This window comes from Macaca mulatta, chromosome 2, assembly GCF_049350105.2.
Source record: "Macaca mulatta isolate MMU2019108-1 chromosome 2, T2T-MMU8v2.0, whole genome shotgun sequence".
Lineage (NCBI taxonomy): Eukaryota > Metazoa > Chordata > Mammalia > Primates > Cercopithecidae > Macaca > Macaca mulatta.
The window spans coordinates 137,143,490-137,159,091 of record NC_133407.1 but is presented as its reverse complement, the minus strand read 5'-3'; the positions used below and the strand labels follow the sequence as shown (position 1 = coordinate 137,159,091).

The 15,602-nt window shown below is 46.0% G+C and overlaps 1 protein-coding gene and 1 long non-coding RNA gene across 3 annotated transcripts in view; one reads left to right on the top strand and one right to left on the bottom strand.

Moving 5' to 3' along the window:
* Positions 1–963: 963 nt before the first annotated feature.
* LOC106996859 (uncharacterized) lies at positions 964–5,515 on the bottom strand. Its single transcript, XR_001442948.3, has 2 exons — positions 4,935–5,515; positions 964–3,475 (listed from the first exon to the last, which is right to left on the bottom strand). It is a non-coding gene; the product is annotated as an uncharacterized LOC106996859 (long non-coding RNA).
* PDZRN3 (PDZ domain containing ring finger 3) overlaps positions 3,469–15,602 on the top strand; it is a 240,227-nt gene continuing 228,093 nt past the window's right edge. For both annotated transcript variants that reach the window (XM_028844367.2, XM_001098466.5), the window contains exon 1: positions 3,469–4,788. In XM_028844367.2, coding sequence (XP_028700200.1) covers positions 4,066–4,788 — 723 coding nt within the window. In that variant the 5' untranslated portion in view covers positions 3,469–4,065. The remainder of the gene's footprint in view (positions 4,789–15,602) is intronic.

Genomic DNA, 15,602 nt, shown 5'->3' with positions numbered 1-15,602 from the left:
CAAGGGTATGTGCATAGGGCTGTGGAAGCTAATCCCATCTGGAGAATTGGGAAAGGAGAGCCAGACTTTTGCAGACCAGACTTTTGCTCAAATTAGTAAGAAGCATTTTCACAATTCTCGTTCTTCTGTCCAGCATCCCTACTGTGATAACTCATCCTGACTTACCAAAGTCTTCAAGAGTCTCCAGAATAGAGAATTACTTTCTCTTCTCCCTACCTTTCAACCCAAGGCCAAACGAATGTGTCAGGCCCCAGGATGGCTGACCTTGGCTGTGTTAACAGGCAAGCAGTCTGACCGAAATGTTTCACACTTGTTTTTGTGGATGACTGCTGCACCTTATTACACTCTGGTGGTACTTTCATTTGGTAAAAGCAGATCCTTATCTAATTGTATAGTGCTATTTTAGCTAGCAGAATACAAATATTTAAGCTTCGGGAAGACATTAAAAAAAAAATGTAAAAACCCTTGAGTTTTTGTTTTTTCTAGTCCTAAAGCCACAAATTATCCAGACCCTAGGAGCAGCTGAGGATTGACACCCAGAAAACATGGCGGGGTGGAGTGATTATCCATATCATTTGTAAGGGAGTGCCTCCTGAGCTGGAGCTTATGGAGGAGGATGCATAATGCTCATGGTGATTAAGAGTGAGGGTTCTGAAATTCTCCTGTTGATATCTCTGACTGGAGGGATATCTTATGTAACCTTATAAGGTACCTATACCTACTTAGATATCTTATGTAACCCCTATAAACCTCAGTTTCTCCATCTGTAAAACAGGGTGGACAACATATCTACCTCTCTATGTGCTGTGAGGACTAATGAGACAACGAAGGTCAAGTGCTGAGCACAGTGCTTGATACCTAGTAAGAGTTCCAACAAAGTGGTAGATATTATGATCATCTTCTGATTAAACATGCTGATGGAAAGAACACTAAAAACAGTTTAAAATCAGAATGGGATCGTGGTGAATATAGAAATAGTATTTTTATTAGGCTTGGGGCCGCATTTTGGTTACTAAGTGCAGAATCAGATGATAAAAGGAAGGGGTAAGAGCAAAAAGTAGTGGAAGCCCCAAAAATCATTTGCAAAGTGACCAATCCAGCTGTCCACAAGGAATTCATCCGTATGTAAACACTCAGATGCTTCTGGGACGGTTGAGTAAGTATCTAATCCATGTCAGAAAAATCAGCTACTTTTCTCAGGAGGCCTGCCACGCCGAACATTCATCTTCCTACAGTTTTCACTCATGTTTATTGGTATGGGGCCTTGAGTTTCCAATTTATAATAACATCCCTCTCTCACTGTGCTGCATTCACCAGGTGCTTCCACAGCCAGCAGAAAATGTGGGCTGACAGCATTGCCTGACTTCAGTAATGAGCATAAAGCTTTCTTAAAACTGTGGTTCTCAATCTGGCACTGGCCATGTCTGGTTGTCACAACAAGGGGTTGTTACTATGTCTAGTGGATAGTGGCCAGAGATGCTCCTAAATATCCTGCAATGCAGACGATAACCTCCCCCCCAACCCCTCACCACAACAAATAATTATTTGAATGAAAATGTCGGTAGTACCAAGGTTTAGAAACTCTGCCCTGAATTCCTTTTTCCTAATAGTTTTGGCTCTCATTTCTCCTGTGAAGTTCGGTGACTGAAATCATATGCATGGTCTTGCCAGATCTGACATTGTAGAATTTTTTTTTTCTAACCTCCAAGAATTTTGATACTAAAATTAACCAATGAGGAGTGGCACAGACTTTCCTTTTGCCTAAAGAGGCCAATCCACAGTAGGCTATGGCTTCTCCGCGGCCTCAGCTGTAGCATTTCAGCAACAACCTCTCAATCTGCCATCTGGGAGACCACCCGAGGGGTGGTAGAACACCTCCAAAAAGAAGTGTACACCCCAAGTAAGCACTAATTTACATTTATGGTGTAGGACAGAACTTCCCTGTTTCTCAAAACCAGTTTGGTTTGAAGATTATCACCCTGTTGACACTAGCTCATCCTGTGAAACTGACAAGCCCACACACCTTTGGTGAAAGAATTTGTTTTCTACCCATTATCTGAGAGCCCATGAGTAGCTTAATGAATATACTGATGGAGGATTCCCTGGCACAAGCTTATCTGAACAAAGGCCAATAATATTCCACCCCATACAGAATCCTATCAAAACAATGCATTAATTGATCAAAACAATTAAAAGTCTCCACCACAAATAGGCAACAAATGCCACCAACACTGATTAAAGAATACTGTCCAGTGACCTCAACCATGCACTGAAAAATCTAGTGAGTGACAACTTTTTAAAGGTCAGTTCGAAACAAGTAATCCTTATGAACATCAAGGCAATTCTTTCACTCTGATGAAGCAGTTAAATAGTGAAGGTCATGGGGCTTTAGCAGCCACATAAAAGAAAGAAGGAAAGCAATTAGACAAAATGGATGTTGTAATCCCACTTTCCAGGCCCCAGAGTCTTGCTGAATACAGAGCTCCCGCTTCACTGTTCAGAACTCTCCCGCTTCACTGTTCAGAAACTGGCAGCAGATTCCAAATGAGAATTCCATAGATTGATTCCACTCTCACCAATGCTGACTTCGTGTTTCTTAGGAATGTCTATAGCCTTGAGAGGTAAAAAAATAAAATCCATGGATGATGCTATGAACTTTCCACCCATTTGGAATTCCAAAAATATTCCTCCAATGCTCAGGAGTGTTGCTGAATGCTACCCAGCAAGGTTTGCTGTACTGCTTGAAAAGCTACACCAAAGCAGGGAATAAACGTCCAGATCTATGGATCGCCAGGGTTTTCCAATCAAGTGGGAATCCAAGGACCAGCAGGGACTAGCAGTATTGGCATCACTTGGAAGTGCTTTCAGTGTGGAGATTCTCAGACCCCGCCCCAGACCCCCTGTATCAGAACCGCAACCACATTAAAATGTGAGAAACACTCATCTACAGGACCCTACAAGGCAAGTTTGGTTTTTGTCTTGTTTTTTTTTCCTTCTTCCAGCCAGAGTTGGAGACTCAGGAAATGACACGGAAAATGACAAAGTGTACACACAAAGTCAAAACTGAAGGAGGGCAGTTGTTGACATGATCATGGGAGTGATCGAGTCTTCTCCCAGTTCTAACTTCTGCAGTCAGCATCGCTTCTTTTGTAATCGCGGGAAAATAATTTTCAAATGGAGCTAACCCTCTCACAACATTGTACTAATGATCTTTAAAGCGACGGATTTAGAAGCGCTCAGCACCAGGCTTGCCACACTGCAGGGCAGACACTTCAGAGGTGTTAGGTGAAGTGGATGGAGCCAGCACGCTAGCCTCTCCCACTCCGACAGCTGGCGAGCAGCTCTTATCCACCAAAATTTCCCCGGGTAGATTCACCCAGCTGTCCTGAAAACCTGCTAAATCCTGGAGGTTCGCAGAACCTCTGGTCGGAACTGAAGTTGCAGCCGGAGCGTCCCGCAGGCTCTGTAACTTTCTCTGGAATGAAATAAATAAAGACCGTAAGTGCTGAGATAGCGGGCCCCAAGATATTTTTAGTCCTCTGCAATCAGCCACTAGAGGAAGGGGGAGGGAGAAGGGAGTAAAAAAGTTTTGATCCGTTCAGGAAGGGGCTCCAAGAGAACTCGTCTGGGAGAAAGCAGTAGCCTCAGCTCCAAACTCAGCGAGCTTTTTTTCAGCTGGCGTTTTGCCTCCTATAGCTTAGACTGTAAGAGAACAGAAAGGAGTTGCCCGAAAGGATTCAGGCTGGCGTCCTGGGCTGGCCCGTCCCGTCTGGCGAGCCTCAGTGTCCACCCACGCGCTTCTGCCTTCCAGCCTCCTCCCTTTTTCAGGGGGCTGGCAGGCCTCCGAGGCAAGATGTTTGTGCGCTCGCGCTCGCGCAAATACGGCCGGAGGAGTCCTGTTCCTCGGGCATTTTCCGAGGAAGTCTGGATCAATTAGGCTCAGTCCGGGGACAGCGAGCGAGCGGGCGGGCGGCGCAGCCGGCCTGTCTGGGCCGCCTCGTGGGGAGGGAGGGAGGGAGGGGGCGCCCGGCCGCCCGGCGGCGACCCCGGGGTCTGGCCGCCACCATGGGCTTCGAGCTGGACCGCTTCGACGGCGACGTGGACCCGGACTTGAAGTGCGCGCTGTGCCACAAGGTTCTGGAGGACCCGCTGACCACGCCGTGCGGCCACGTCTTCTGCGCCGGCTGCGTGCTGCCCTGGGTGGTGCAGGAGGGCAGCTGCCCGGCGCACTGCCGCGGTCGCCTGTCGGCCAAAGAGCTCAACCACGTCCTACCGCTCAAGCGCCTTATCCTCAAGCTGGACATCAAGTGCGCCTACGCGGCGCGCGGCTGCGGCCGGGTGGTCAAGCTGCAGCAGCTGCCGGAGCACCTCGAGCGCTGCGACTTCGCGCCCGCGCGCTGTCGCCACGCGGGCTGCGGCCAGGTGCTGCTGCGGCGCGACGTGGAGGCGCACATGCGCGACGCGTGCGACGCGCGGCCCGTGGGCCGCTGCCAGGAGGGCTGCGGGCTGCCCTTGACGCACGGCGAGCAGCGCGCGGGCGGCCACTGCTGCGCGCGAGCGCTGCGGGCGCACAACGGCGCGCTGCAGGCCCGCTTGGGCGCTCTGCACAAGGCGCTCAAGAAGGAGGCGCTGCGCGCTGGGAAGCGCGAGAAGTCGCTGGTGGCCCAGCTGGCCGCGGCGCAGCTCGAGCTGCAGATGACCGCGCTGCGCTACCAGAAGAAATTCACCGAATACAGCGCGCGCCTCGACTCGCTCAGCCGCTGCGTGGCCGCGCCGCCCGGCGGCAAGGTAGGCGCCTGCTACTCGCTCTGACCTCCAGCCAGGCTCCCTGGGGTCCCTGGGGACCCTGGGCCCCGCCCCATCCCTTTGGGTACAGGGATGCCCCGAGCTTCCCCGGAACATCCCTGCTTCCTCCCTCTTCTTCCACTGCTTACCAGCTGTGTCACTACGTGCAGGTCGCTGAACCTGCCCGAGGTGGAACACTGTGGTCCCTATAGTCTAGACGTAACCGGTAAAGTATAGCTGCAGAGCTTCAGGGGTTCTGGAAGGACGAAAAAGAATCCACAAGCAAGTGTAGGATAAGAATGAAGAATGCAGCTCCAGAGTCAAAACTGCGTTGAAAGGCTTTGCTGCTCAGACCAGCTGGGGGATCTCGGGCAAGTTGCTTACCCTCTCGAGGTCAGAAACCTATAGACTGACACTCAGGAGAGGAAAGATGGGCACACTGCGTGAATTGTATCCGTGCATCCTCTAGGATTCCAGAAAAAAATAAAGGGAACCCACAGCCATGTAGAGTAAGTTAAGAAGGATACCAGAAGAGAGGCCGCTGGGGTAAAAGCTGGATGCAAGCGTGGGCTTTGCAGCCAGCTAGCTGGCTGACCTTGAGCAAGCTGCTTAACCTCTCTAAAGTTGGAAACTATGGCCCCTGGAGACGTGGTATACAGAGTAAAAACACAGCCAGGCACCCCTGAGGTATTCATCCAGGGATTTCAGAAAGAATTAAAGGACCACTCTGCCCCCAGCAAGTATAAAGTAAAATTAAGTGTAAGTTATCTGGAGTTAAAACTGTTTTCAAATCTGGGCTTTTTGCTGACCAGCTGGGTGAACTGACTTCATTCCCAGGTCCCTCAGTTTCCCTCAGTGTGAAAGGTTTTTGTCAGGCTTCAGAGAGAGATTTTAGTGGAAGAGCCTGGTACTGTGCCTGGCAGAGAATAAATAAATGCTCAACAAGTGTTACCTACAATTAATTTTAACATCTCCACCTGAGCGGTCCCCTTGAGCGAGGGTTTACTTTGCTCCAGGCTGGGTGCTGCATTCTTCCCAGTCATTTCCTTTTTAATCAAGTGAGGTAGGTGTGACCCTTCCCATTTAGTAGATGAAAAAAAACTGAGGCTCATTAAGGTGCAGTTTCATGCCTGGGCCACAGCTTTTGGGTGCAAAGCTGCGTGTTGAACCTTTGTGTGCCCATCTTTCCAGCCCACGTTCTTAACCACTATCATGTCACCCCTCAGTGCAACCACAAGTACCATTTATTGAGTGTTTATTAAGTGCTGTCAACAATAGGAAGCACTTTACGTGCATTACCTATGTTGTCCTTTGAGATGAGGGAACAGACTCAGAGAAGTTATAGAACTTGTCCAAAATTAAATAGTGACTGCGGGAGCAGAGCTGGACTCGGATTCTACCTCAGAGTCCTCAGTTTTGGGGCATATTGGCATTTTGGACTCCATAACTCTTAGTCGGGGGTGCGGGGTACTGTGCTGTACATTGTAGGATGTTTAGCAGCATGCTTGGCCTCCCTCCCAAGTCGTGACAATCCAAATATTGTCAGGTGTCCTTTGGAGGGGCAAAGTCTCGCCCTGGTTGAGAACCACTGGTTTCCGTGATTGCAAAAGCCACATTTTCAACAGCTGGGTGCTTCTGCCTTCCTGGGGAGGGGCCTGGGCCTGCTGCCACTGCTCTGGTTGCCTGCTCCAGATGGCGTGGCAGAAAGGGGAAAATATTTGCCCGAGGCTCCCCCAGGGGCCTGTGTCTGCTTTGCCTCCCCCTGCCCTCTCCCAGCCCCCCTTCCATACGTGCACACCAGGCCTGCAAGTTTTCGACCTGGCCCCCCTTCCTGGCCCTTGGCCTGTCTGTCAGCTGCAGTCTCAGCAGCTGGCCAGCTCTGGGCGAAGGGCAAATATTTACAGCTCCACAGCTCACCCAGGACCTCACAGGCACACAAAAGACTGGTGTGAGCCTTGGATTCACCGAAACAGAGGGCAAAGCTTGGTTTTCAATCAGGCGCCAGATTTAGGGTGAAGGAGTTCCCGAGTTTCTGCTGTTTATGCTGTCATCTGGACTTCCTTTGTCGTTTTAAGTGACACTTATTTATAAATAAGCCATTCACTGCCCCAGAGTTTATGCATCATTTATTGTTGAGCTAGTTTATTATTTCTTCTTAACTTTCTGTTTTCTTTCTGGAGTGTTTGGGTAAAATCTCTCTTAGAGTCAAAAATATGATACTTGAATCAAAACTGTGGCTGTTTTTGAGGCTCTGTTGGGTTAGTGGGTAGCATAAAGAAGGATGTTAAGCTTAGGGACAAGATGTTGATTTTAAACTTACGAAGAAAGATTTGTTCTGGGATTGGAGCTCTGCTTGGAACTTTGACGAACCTCAGTGCCAGCCTTGAGAACAGCAAAGGATGGTCTGGCCCAGAAGCTGCCTTAGATGGTTTCCCTGGCCTCAGACCCGGGGTGGCCTCAGCTGAGGCCTTAGGGAAGCTCGCTGTCTCTCCTTGCCCCGAAATTAACCCTCAGTGGCCCTTGCTGAAGGCTTTTGCTGTTCCTGCATCAACCATAAAACTCCTCCCACTGGAAGCTGTTTAAGAACTTGTTTATTTCATTGGGCCGGCTCTCTGCTCCTGCCAGAGTACTGTTTATTCTCTTCTAAAAGGCAGAAGGTTTTATATGTCCTGGAAACTCTCATGTGCAACATTTTTTTTTTTTAAATAAGCCCTAATGTTTGCATCTCTGTTATAAGCTGCAGGAGATTGGAAACCCTCAGATTTTCAGTACCAGCTCTTCAGCAGTCTAGCACTTGCATAAATGATGCGGCATTCTTTAAATTATCTTAGGTTTCAGTTTTTTTGACGCCTGCTGAGCAGTTAGGGTTAGTGCTGTACCAGCATAGACGTTGTTTCTTCTATTCTACCATGTGAGCTATATTAAGGATTCTCAAGCCTTAGCATGATTGGAGTCACTGCAGAGCTTAACACAGATTCCTGAGTCTCACCCCTAGAGATTCTGATCCATTAGGGCTGGCCAGGGGCCTGATATTCTGCATTTCCAATGAGCTCCCAGATGATGCTTGTCCTTTTTGCTAAGCTAAAGGAGGAGCTTACGCTCAAGTAGATAGAGACCAAACATGTATTGGTCTTCACACAGTTATGGTTTTACTGACCATTGTCTGAACACCTTCGTAAATTTCTTAAGACCAGGATAAAATTTTAAAACCCAGACTGCCTACCAGTTAAATGACAAATAATCATAGCCTAGACAGGCATCTCTGATCTCACTGAGGCCACATCTGCGCTGCAGCAGACTTGGGATTGCTACACTTGAGTAAGTTAAAGAGTTCTGCTCCCAGCCTCAGTTTCCCACCCTGACTTACCCCTCTGATTCTTAGAGCAGAAGCACTCCAGAGCAAACATCTTTTTTGCTTTTCTTTCTGGGAAAGGAAAAATTCTGAACATAACTTTCCTTGGATTGACTGAAAAACTTGAGATACATCCTCGGTGCCTTTTGCTCTTTAAGCTCCCATCCAGTCTGGCTGAATCCTGCGGATTTTACCTCCTAAATACATTTTGAATCTATTCCCAGCTCTCCAGCTCACTCTAATGACCACCTTGGTCCAAATCAGAGTTTCTGAATCAGCACTCCCAACATTTTGGAGTGGATAATTCTTGTGTGTGGGTGTGTTGGTGATGGGGGTGGGAGGCTGAACTGTGCATTGTAGGATGTTTAGCGACATCCCTGGCATCTGCCTACCTACCTACTAGAGGGTAGTAGCACTTTCTAAGTGGTATCAACAATATTTCTGGATGATGCCAGATGTCCCTTGGGGGGCAAAATTGGCCTTTGTCTCAAACATTCTCCCTTGCCTGGACCATAACTCTTTCCTCAACAAATCTTCTTGCTCCTCTTCAATTCCTTCTTTACCTAGCATCAGTAATTAATCTCTTAGAAATGTAAATCTTTTCTCACTCTCCCTCAAGCCTCCTGTGCCATCCCATTTCTCTTGGGTGGCTACAAGGTCCAACATACTCTGGATCCTGCTGGCCTCCACCTGCCTGGATTCTTCTCCCCTTCATCCTCTTCTTCCAGCTTCTCATGTCTTTTCGAGAGTCCATGCATGTGCACCTGAGCTCCTTTCTGCCTCCGGGCCTTTGCACTTGCCCGTCTGTCTACCTGGAACAATCTTACCAAGTACTCTGCACTAAGTAACTGCAAAATTTCCACCTCTCCCCTCCTGCCCACAGCCTTTCTGTCTGCACTTAGGATTTGCCTATCACTAGACAATCGTTTTTTCTATTCTCATCTCAGCTCAAGTATCACTACCTCGAGGAAGCCAGGCCTGTTGACCTCACAGATTACATCTGGTGCCCTGAGACTCTTACTTTGGTAACCCTCCTGCATGGCATTTATCCTAGCCATAAGGAAATAAGTGGAAGAGTCTGACTTGTCCAGGGCCATGTCTGTGGCACTAATCCATTGCCATGTGCACTGTAAGCTCCTGGTATGTATTCATTTGGTGATGAGTTCAAGATTGAAAGGCCTGTCTTGGCAGTCATCAAAACTTTTCAGGTTGCTAACCAAAAGTGGGCTCGTGTTTAAAAAGAATGAGTTTCTCCGTGACGCCCCAGTTAACAAAATTGTTTCCAGCTTTAGAGGAGGCATTATTTTTGTTCCACTAGATCCATCCAGATCAAGTTTTATAAAGTCCCAAATCCCAGAAACTATTTTGTCCTTTTCAGAACTGGAAATAAGTAAATCTAGTAGACAATTGTATCAAAAGGTGTTCCAGATGTCCAAACACTTTGAAATGTATCTATTTAGAGTATTCACCATGAAGTATATTTTCTTTCTGAAATCTCCTGCATAGAGCCATTCCATAGTGTATCTAACAAAACAGCCCACTTCTGCTAAAAAGATTATAGATTATCACTTCTATTTCATTTCTGTGATTCATAAGGAAAATTAGGATTTGGTTTACAAATATGTTACCCAGCTACACTGGATTAAATGAGCATAACCAGACAATTTGAATTGGCAATTCTGTTGAGATTTATCTGTAAGTGGCTCTTTCTCTGTTCAGAAATGGTGCTTGCCTCGCTATAAAAATATTTGATGAGTAAGAATCTATTTATAAGGCAATTATGCATTGGACTGTAGACCAAGGAGCTTAAAAGGAAAAGAAATAATATTCATTGAGTTCCACCGGGTGCCATACACTTAAGGTGCTTTCTATATGGCCATACGTTATCTTCTCCATGTTCTTCATTAGATAGACCTCTTTTTTTTAATGGGAGTGGCAGATTCTGAAAGATTAAGGCTAGAAGTTAGATTCTAAATGTAGAGCTGGGATTTGAACCCAGTGTTGCCTATCTCTGAGCTCACACTGTCACCAAAATAAGAATTTTTTTCCTGGGGCGGTGTCCTTCTCTGAAGTCTCACACAGGCTTTCAAAGCACCATTATTATATATGCCAAGTACTGTTTGGATTGAAGGTGTACATGCATTATTTTATTTCATCCTCAGACCCTGCAAGGTAAGTGCTCTTACCTATGACTTTTTCCTTCCATTTTACAGATGAAAAAACAGGAGCTCAAAGTTAAATAACTTGTCAAGTGTCCTCCACTGGCTCATGTTAGTTTGCCTGTTGGCTTCTGGTCCATGAAATGTTTTCATCCCATACCATGTTCCCATTTACATAGTTCCAGTGTAGAGCACATAGAGTACAAAACAAAACAGATCCTGGCTGTGAAGGAGATTTAGGCTGGGCCCGGTGGCTCATGCCTGTAATCTCAGCACTTTGGGAGGCCTAGCCGGGAAGATCACTTGAGGTCAGGAGTTTGAGATCAGTCTAGACAACATGGTGAAACCCTGTCTCTGCTAAAAATACAAAAATTAGCCAGATGTGGTGATGTGCACCTGTAGTCCCAGCTACTGGGGAGGCTGAGGCAGGAGTATTGCTTAAACTCTGGAGGCAGAGTCAAGATCGGGTCGTGCCAATGCACTTCAGCCTGGGCAACAGAGCGAGACCCTGTAAAAGAAAAAAAATAGATTTAGACAAAAAAGAGATGATGTCCTGGATGGAATATGAGCACATCTCTTTAATTTTTATCCTGGTAACTTTAAGAGTGGTTAACGGTAGGAATGAAGTGAAGTTCTTCCAAATGGATTCTGCAGTTTAGCTCCTTACATTCTCATACCCCTAGTGCCAGGCCCTGTGGTTGGCACCATTTGATAGAAAGGTAAAATTGAGCAGCTTTAACCCAGGGGATCAATCAGACACCCACGTATGCCTTTGAAAACACAAGTCTTACTATTCTTTGCTCACCCAAGCTTTATGCCATGAGTTAGCCTCTGTCTCCTCTTGACTAATAGTGTCCTAATAAGCCTATTCCAATAAGAAACGGAAGTGGTATAACATAATGATTACTCTTATAAAGAAAATAACTACCAGATGGACCTGAGCGGCCACCTTTCTCACTCATTCCATGCATATATTTACAGGAAACTTAAAGAGCAGAGGCATCGCATAATCTTTGTATGTTGCAGACCTTGCAGCCACCCCATCCCCAGGAAGGGCGGTGATGAGCTTTTTCCCTGGCATCAGCAGTGTGTGTGCAGAGATGATTCCTGGGCAGGAGAGCACCCTGAGTATTCTGCTAAAAGCTGTTTTTAGGTGCCCCGTGTCTTTGCTGTGTTTGGATAGGTGAGGGATGAAGTCCCATCAGACTGTGGGTCAAGGTTGGTGCAGGCCTTGGGTCCACAGGCTGACTCCAGGATACCCTGAATAGAGCTAGTGTATTGTGTGTGGTTAGTATTCATATCCTGGGATCAGCGATATTGGGGGTTCATGTGTTCCCTTTGCTGTGTTGCTGAGGGCCCCTGAGAGGCTCTTCTAACCTCTAAGCCTTAATTGCCTCACCTCTAAAATGGAATCATAATATGCCTGTTGTTAGGGTTGTTATTAAGATAAAATGAGATGATGTATGTAAGCGCACAGTAAGTCTTATCAAGCATTTCTTGACTGTCTGTTAATTGCTGGACACCTGTAGGATTTTAACATTTTTTCAAATAAATCACTGAAGAAAGTTTAGGAATTTGAAGCGGTTGTTATCTAGAAGAAAAGAGATGGTTACTCAAAGATTCGGTTTCATTATAAGCCTCCTGCTGCCCGTGAGTGACCAGTTCTCTGAATTTCCATCCTCCATCTGTTTTGCAATAGTGGAAATCTGTGAAAGAGGGATATTCAAGTTCATTTGGGCTAAGATGTAAAGGGGGAGGGCTAAAGCTCATGAATAACATGAGGGTTACAGGGTTGTTTATGTTTTTCCCTCCCAAATTAACAAAGCTAAGGAGAGACTGGCCAGACAAACCTCCTACCTTCATGTAAGCAAGTGCACTTATGGTTTTATAGATGAGTAGCCTCTGCTTTCTATCTTAGTCTATTTGTGTTGCTATGAAGAAATACCTGAGGCTGGGTAATTTGTGAAGAAAGAGGTTTATTTGGCTCATGGTCCTGCAGCTTGCACAAGAAACATGGCACCAGCCTCTGCTTAGCTTCTGGTGAAGGCCTCAGGCTGCTTCCTGTCATGGCAGAAGGCAAAGGTAGCCTGCATTTGCAGAGATTACGTGGAGAGAAAAGAGGCAATGGAGAGAGAGGGGAGAGAAGTTCCAGGCTCTTTTAACAACCAGCTCTTGCAAGAACTAATAGAGCAGAGCTCACTCACTGCCCACCACCACCCTGGGACAGCATTAATCGCTTCATGAGGTGTCCACCCCCATAACCCAAACACCTCCCATTAGACCCCACCTCCAGTGTTGGAATTAGATATCAACATGAGATTTGGGGGGACAATCATCCAAATATAGCACTTTTTTTTTTAAATTTAGGGAAGAAAATGCTTCTGGTTGGTAATTGGATGTGTACATTTGTAAACCACGCTGACTTAGTCTATTTAGGCTGCTCTAACAAAAATACCAGAAATTGGATAGCTTATAAACAAAAATAATTTTGGAGGCTAGGAACCCCTAGATCAAGGTGCTAGCAGATTCAGTCTGGTGAGGACCCACTTTCTGGTTCATAGAGAGCTGTCTTTCTGCTGTTGTGCTCACATAGAAAGGGTGAGGGATCTCTCCTGGGCCCCTTTATAAGGGCACTAATCCCTAATCACATCCCAAAGGCCCCACCTGCTAATACCATCACTTTGGGGATGAGGATTTCAACATATGCATTTTGAGGGCACATAAACATTCAGATCATAGCACACCCCTTGATCAAGTGGAAGAGTTAAGATGCTGTAACACCTTAAAAGTTCGTTGGTATCATTTATAGTGAAGCATTGCTTGTGGTTGTTCACCAGAAAAGCAGATGAGTCAGTGACAAAAATGAGAGAGAAAATTTGAAATCAAGCTCATGGAAATAAAAAATTGGACATTTATGGATTTGTTTTCAGGTTGTGTAAATATAGCAGCAGACTTTTTTAAACTAGGAAAGTACTGAAACGTCTTCTCATATTATTTTTCAAAAATGTTTGGCTTAGGACTGTGTATGCTATTGTGCAGATACTATGACTCTGGAAAAGCTCTTGTGTGTGTGTTGTTTTTTTTTTACCTGTTCCCCCATGCCCTTTGTCTCTCTTCATTCTCTCTATACCTTTTTTTGATGACAGAAACATCCATTAATACTTCTGTTGAGTGTCTCATCCAATTTCCACTTAATTTCAAGCACCATCCTTATGACTATCTTCAGTCTTAGGCTTTGAAATAGTTTCCTCTTATATTCTTCTGCAAGAATCACTTCCTTAGAGCTGGGTTGAATTACAAGGCAAGGCTGGTCCAAACAGCTTTACCAGTAAGAATTTAGAAGTTTTAACTACAAAGAGAACAAAAGCATCTGAGCATAGGGAGCGAAGATATCACCAGTTCTTCAGTACAGAATTTCTGGCAGCCAGCTCTACCTCTTGGTCCCCTCAACCCCCATCTCTGCACATTTTTGCCTGGAAACAGCCAAATATACAGTGCTTTCATGTCACTAGTCAACAGACAGAGCTGTTTCCCAACTGTGTGAAGACTAGTAAGTCTCTGTGAGCTTTGCATAATCTAAGGCTGTGAGGTGTTACATCACACAGACTAGCGGTCAGTCAGTTACATTTCTCAAAACCCACTGTGCAGCTTTCCAGTCTAGCCAGTTCTCTGCTGTGAGTCCCACAACAGACGTCATCAGGGAACACCTGTCCTTGGGCAGAAAGGAGTTTTTAAAAAGAGTCCACATTGACAGTGGCATGGATGGACCCTGCGAACCACCATACTGATTAGGAGATGTCTCATATCCAAGCTTTTGAGGCTGGATGGTTTGGAGGAGAATGGCGACAGAGTAATATTAAAGAGAAAAGGGACTTTGCCAATAGATGGTTCACATTCTTGGATGCTTAAAAAAAATGTAGCCCCATAAGATGTCTTTTTGACATTCGAATTACATTCAAGTTTTGATTTTTCACTGACTTTTCTTCCCCCGCCAATTCTTATCTAATTAAACCTTGAGTTGAAAGCTGGGAAGATTATTTGGGGTAATTTTAACATCGATCTAATAGTTACATGTTCAAATATGATAGCAAAGCTTCTTTTAAACAAAATCTGTTTTTTCTTGAAAAGTGAGCTTCCATTTCTGCCTGTGGCTTGGCTTAGGCACTTTGGATGGTTCGTGTCAGTGTTAAGGTCTGAATACCCACATCACCTTCTCCAAGGTTAATATGTCCCTGCCTTTTTTCAATCGTAAAGACCTAAGCTTCTCCCAGGGAGATCCTACATTGCATTAGGGGCCCAGCTAACCTCTTGAATTGGGTTTGGGTGGGGGCTGGAGTGCTAAAGATCTTTTAGAGCTTCCTGCCCAGCCCAAGGAAACAGAGATGTTACTGGACTCCAGAATATGACCAGAACCGCCCTTCTGGACCCTGCATCCCAGGTTCTTCTTGAGAACTTCTTAGTCTCCTGGGTTGGGGTTACTGAAGGGAGGAGACACTTGACCTCTGGGAAGAGTTATTGAATAGAAGGCAACTCTGTGAAAGCTGCCAAGGAAGTGCCATTCCATTTGCATTTGTTGTTTTTCCTCTGTTCTTCACCTTCTTTTCGTACCAACCCATTGAGACCCACTAATATGCTAGACCGTGAAGCAGTCTGTAGTGTGTAGCAATCCCCAAGTTCCCTGTGCTCCTAGAGTCCCCAGCTCGTTTCTGCCTCTACTGTTCCTCAGTTCACTGTTTCTTAGCCTTGATGTTTCTCCTATCCTGTTGTGAGTCAAAATCTGTTTCCCATCCCCTTTGCTTCTGTGGCCATTCCCTTCCAGGTATGGCCATGTTATGTATGTGATTTCCCCTTTTCCTGGCCCACAGCCCACTTGGTCGGTATCATCTTCCTGTCTTACCTGTGTTCCACTGAAAGTCCAAGCTGAGCTGCGCCCCTCGTCTTCTTTCCCATGTCTCCTCCTACCACCTTCAGAATAAAAATTGTCTACCTGGTGGTCTCTCCACTGGTCTAAAATGTGCCACTCTTCTTCCAGTCATGGAAAAAGATAGACACAGTTAGGAATATATAATGATATTGATTTACTTAACTCTCAGGCCCCAGCTCTTCCAAACTTGCTTTAGACTAAGTTAAAGCAAGATTAGGCATTCTCCATTGCCTAGATTTTGTGGAAGAGTAACGTATGTGGGAAAAGAGCATCGTGGCCTCACTGTTGAGCTGTGTGTATGTCCAGCTTAGCACTGTACCTTGTGTTTTGGGTGCCAATTATTGGCCAGGTGCCGTACTGAGACAATCTTTTGGTATCTGTC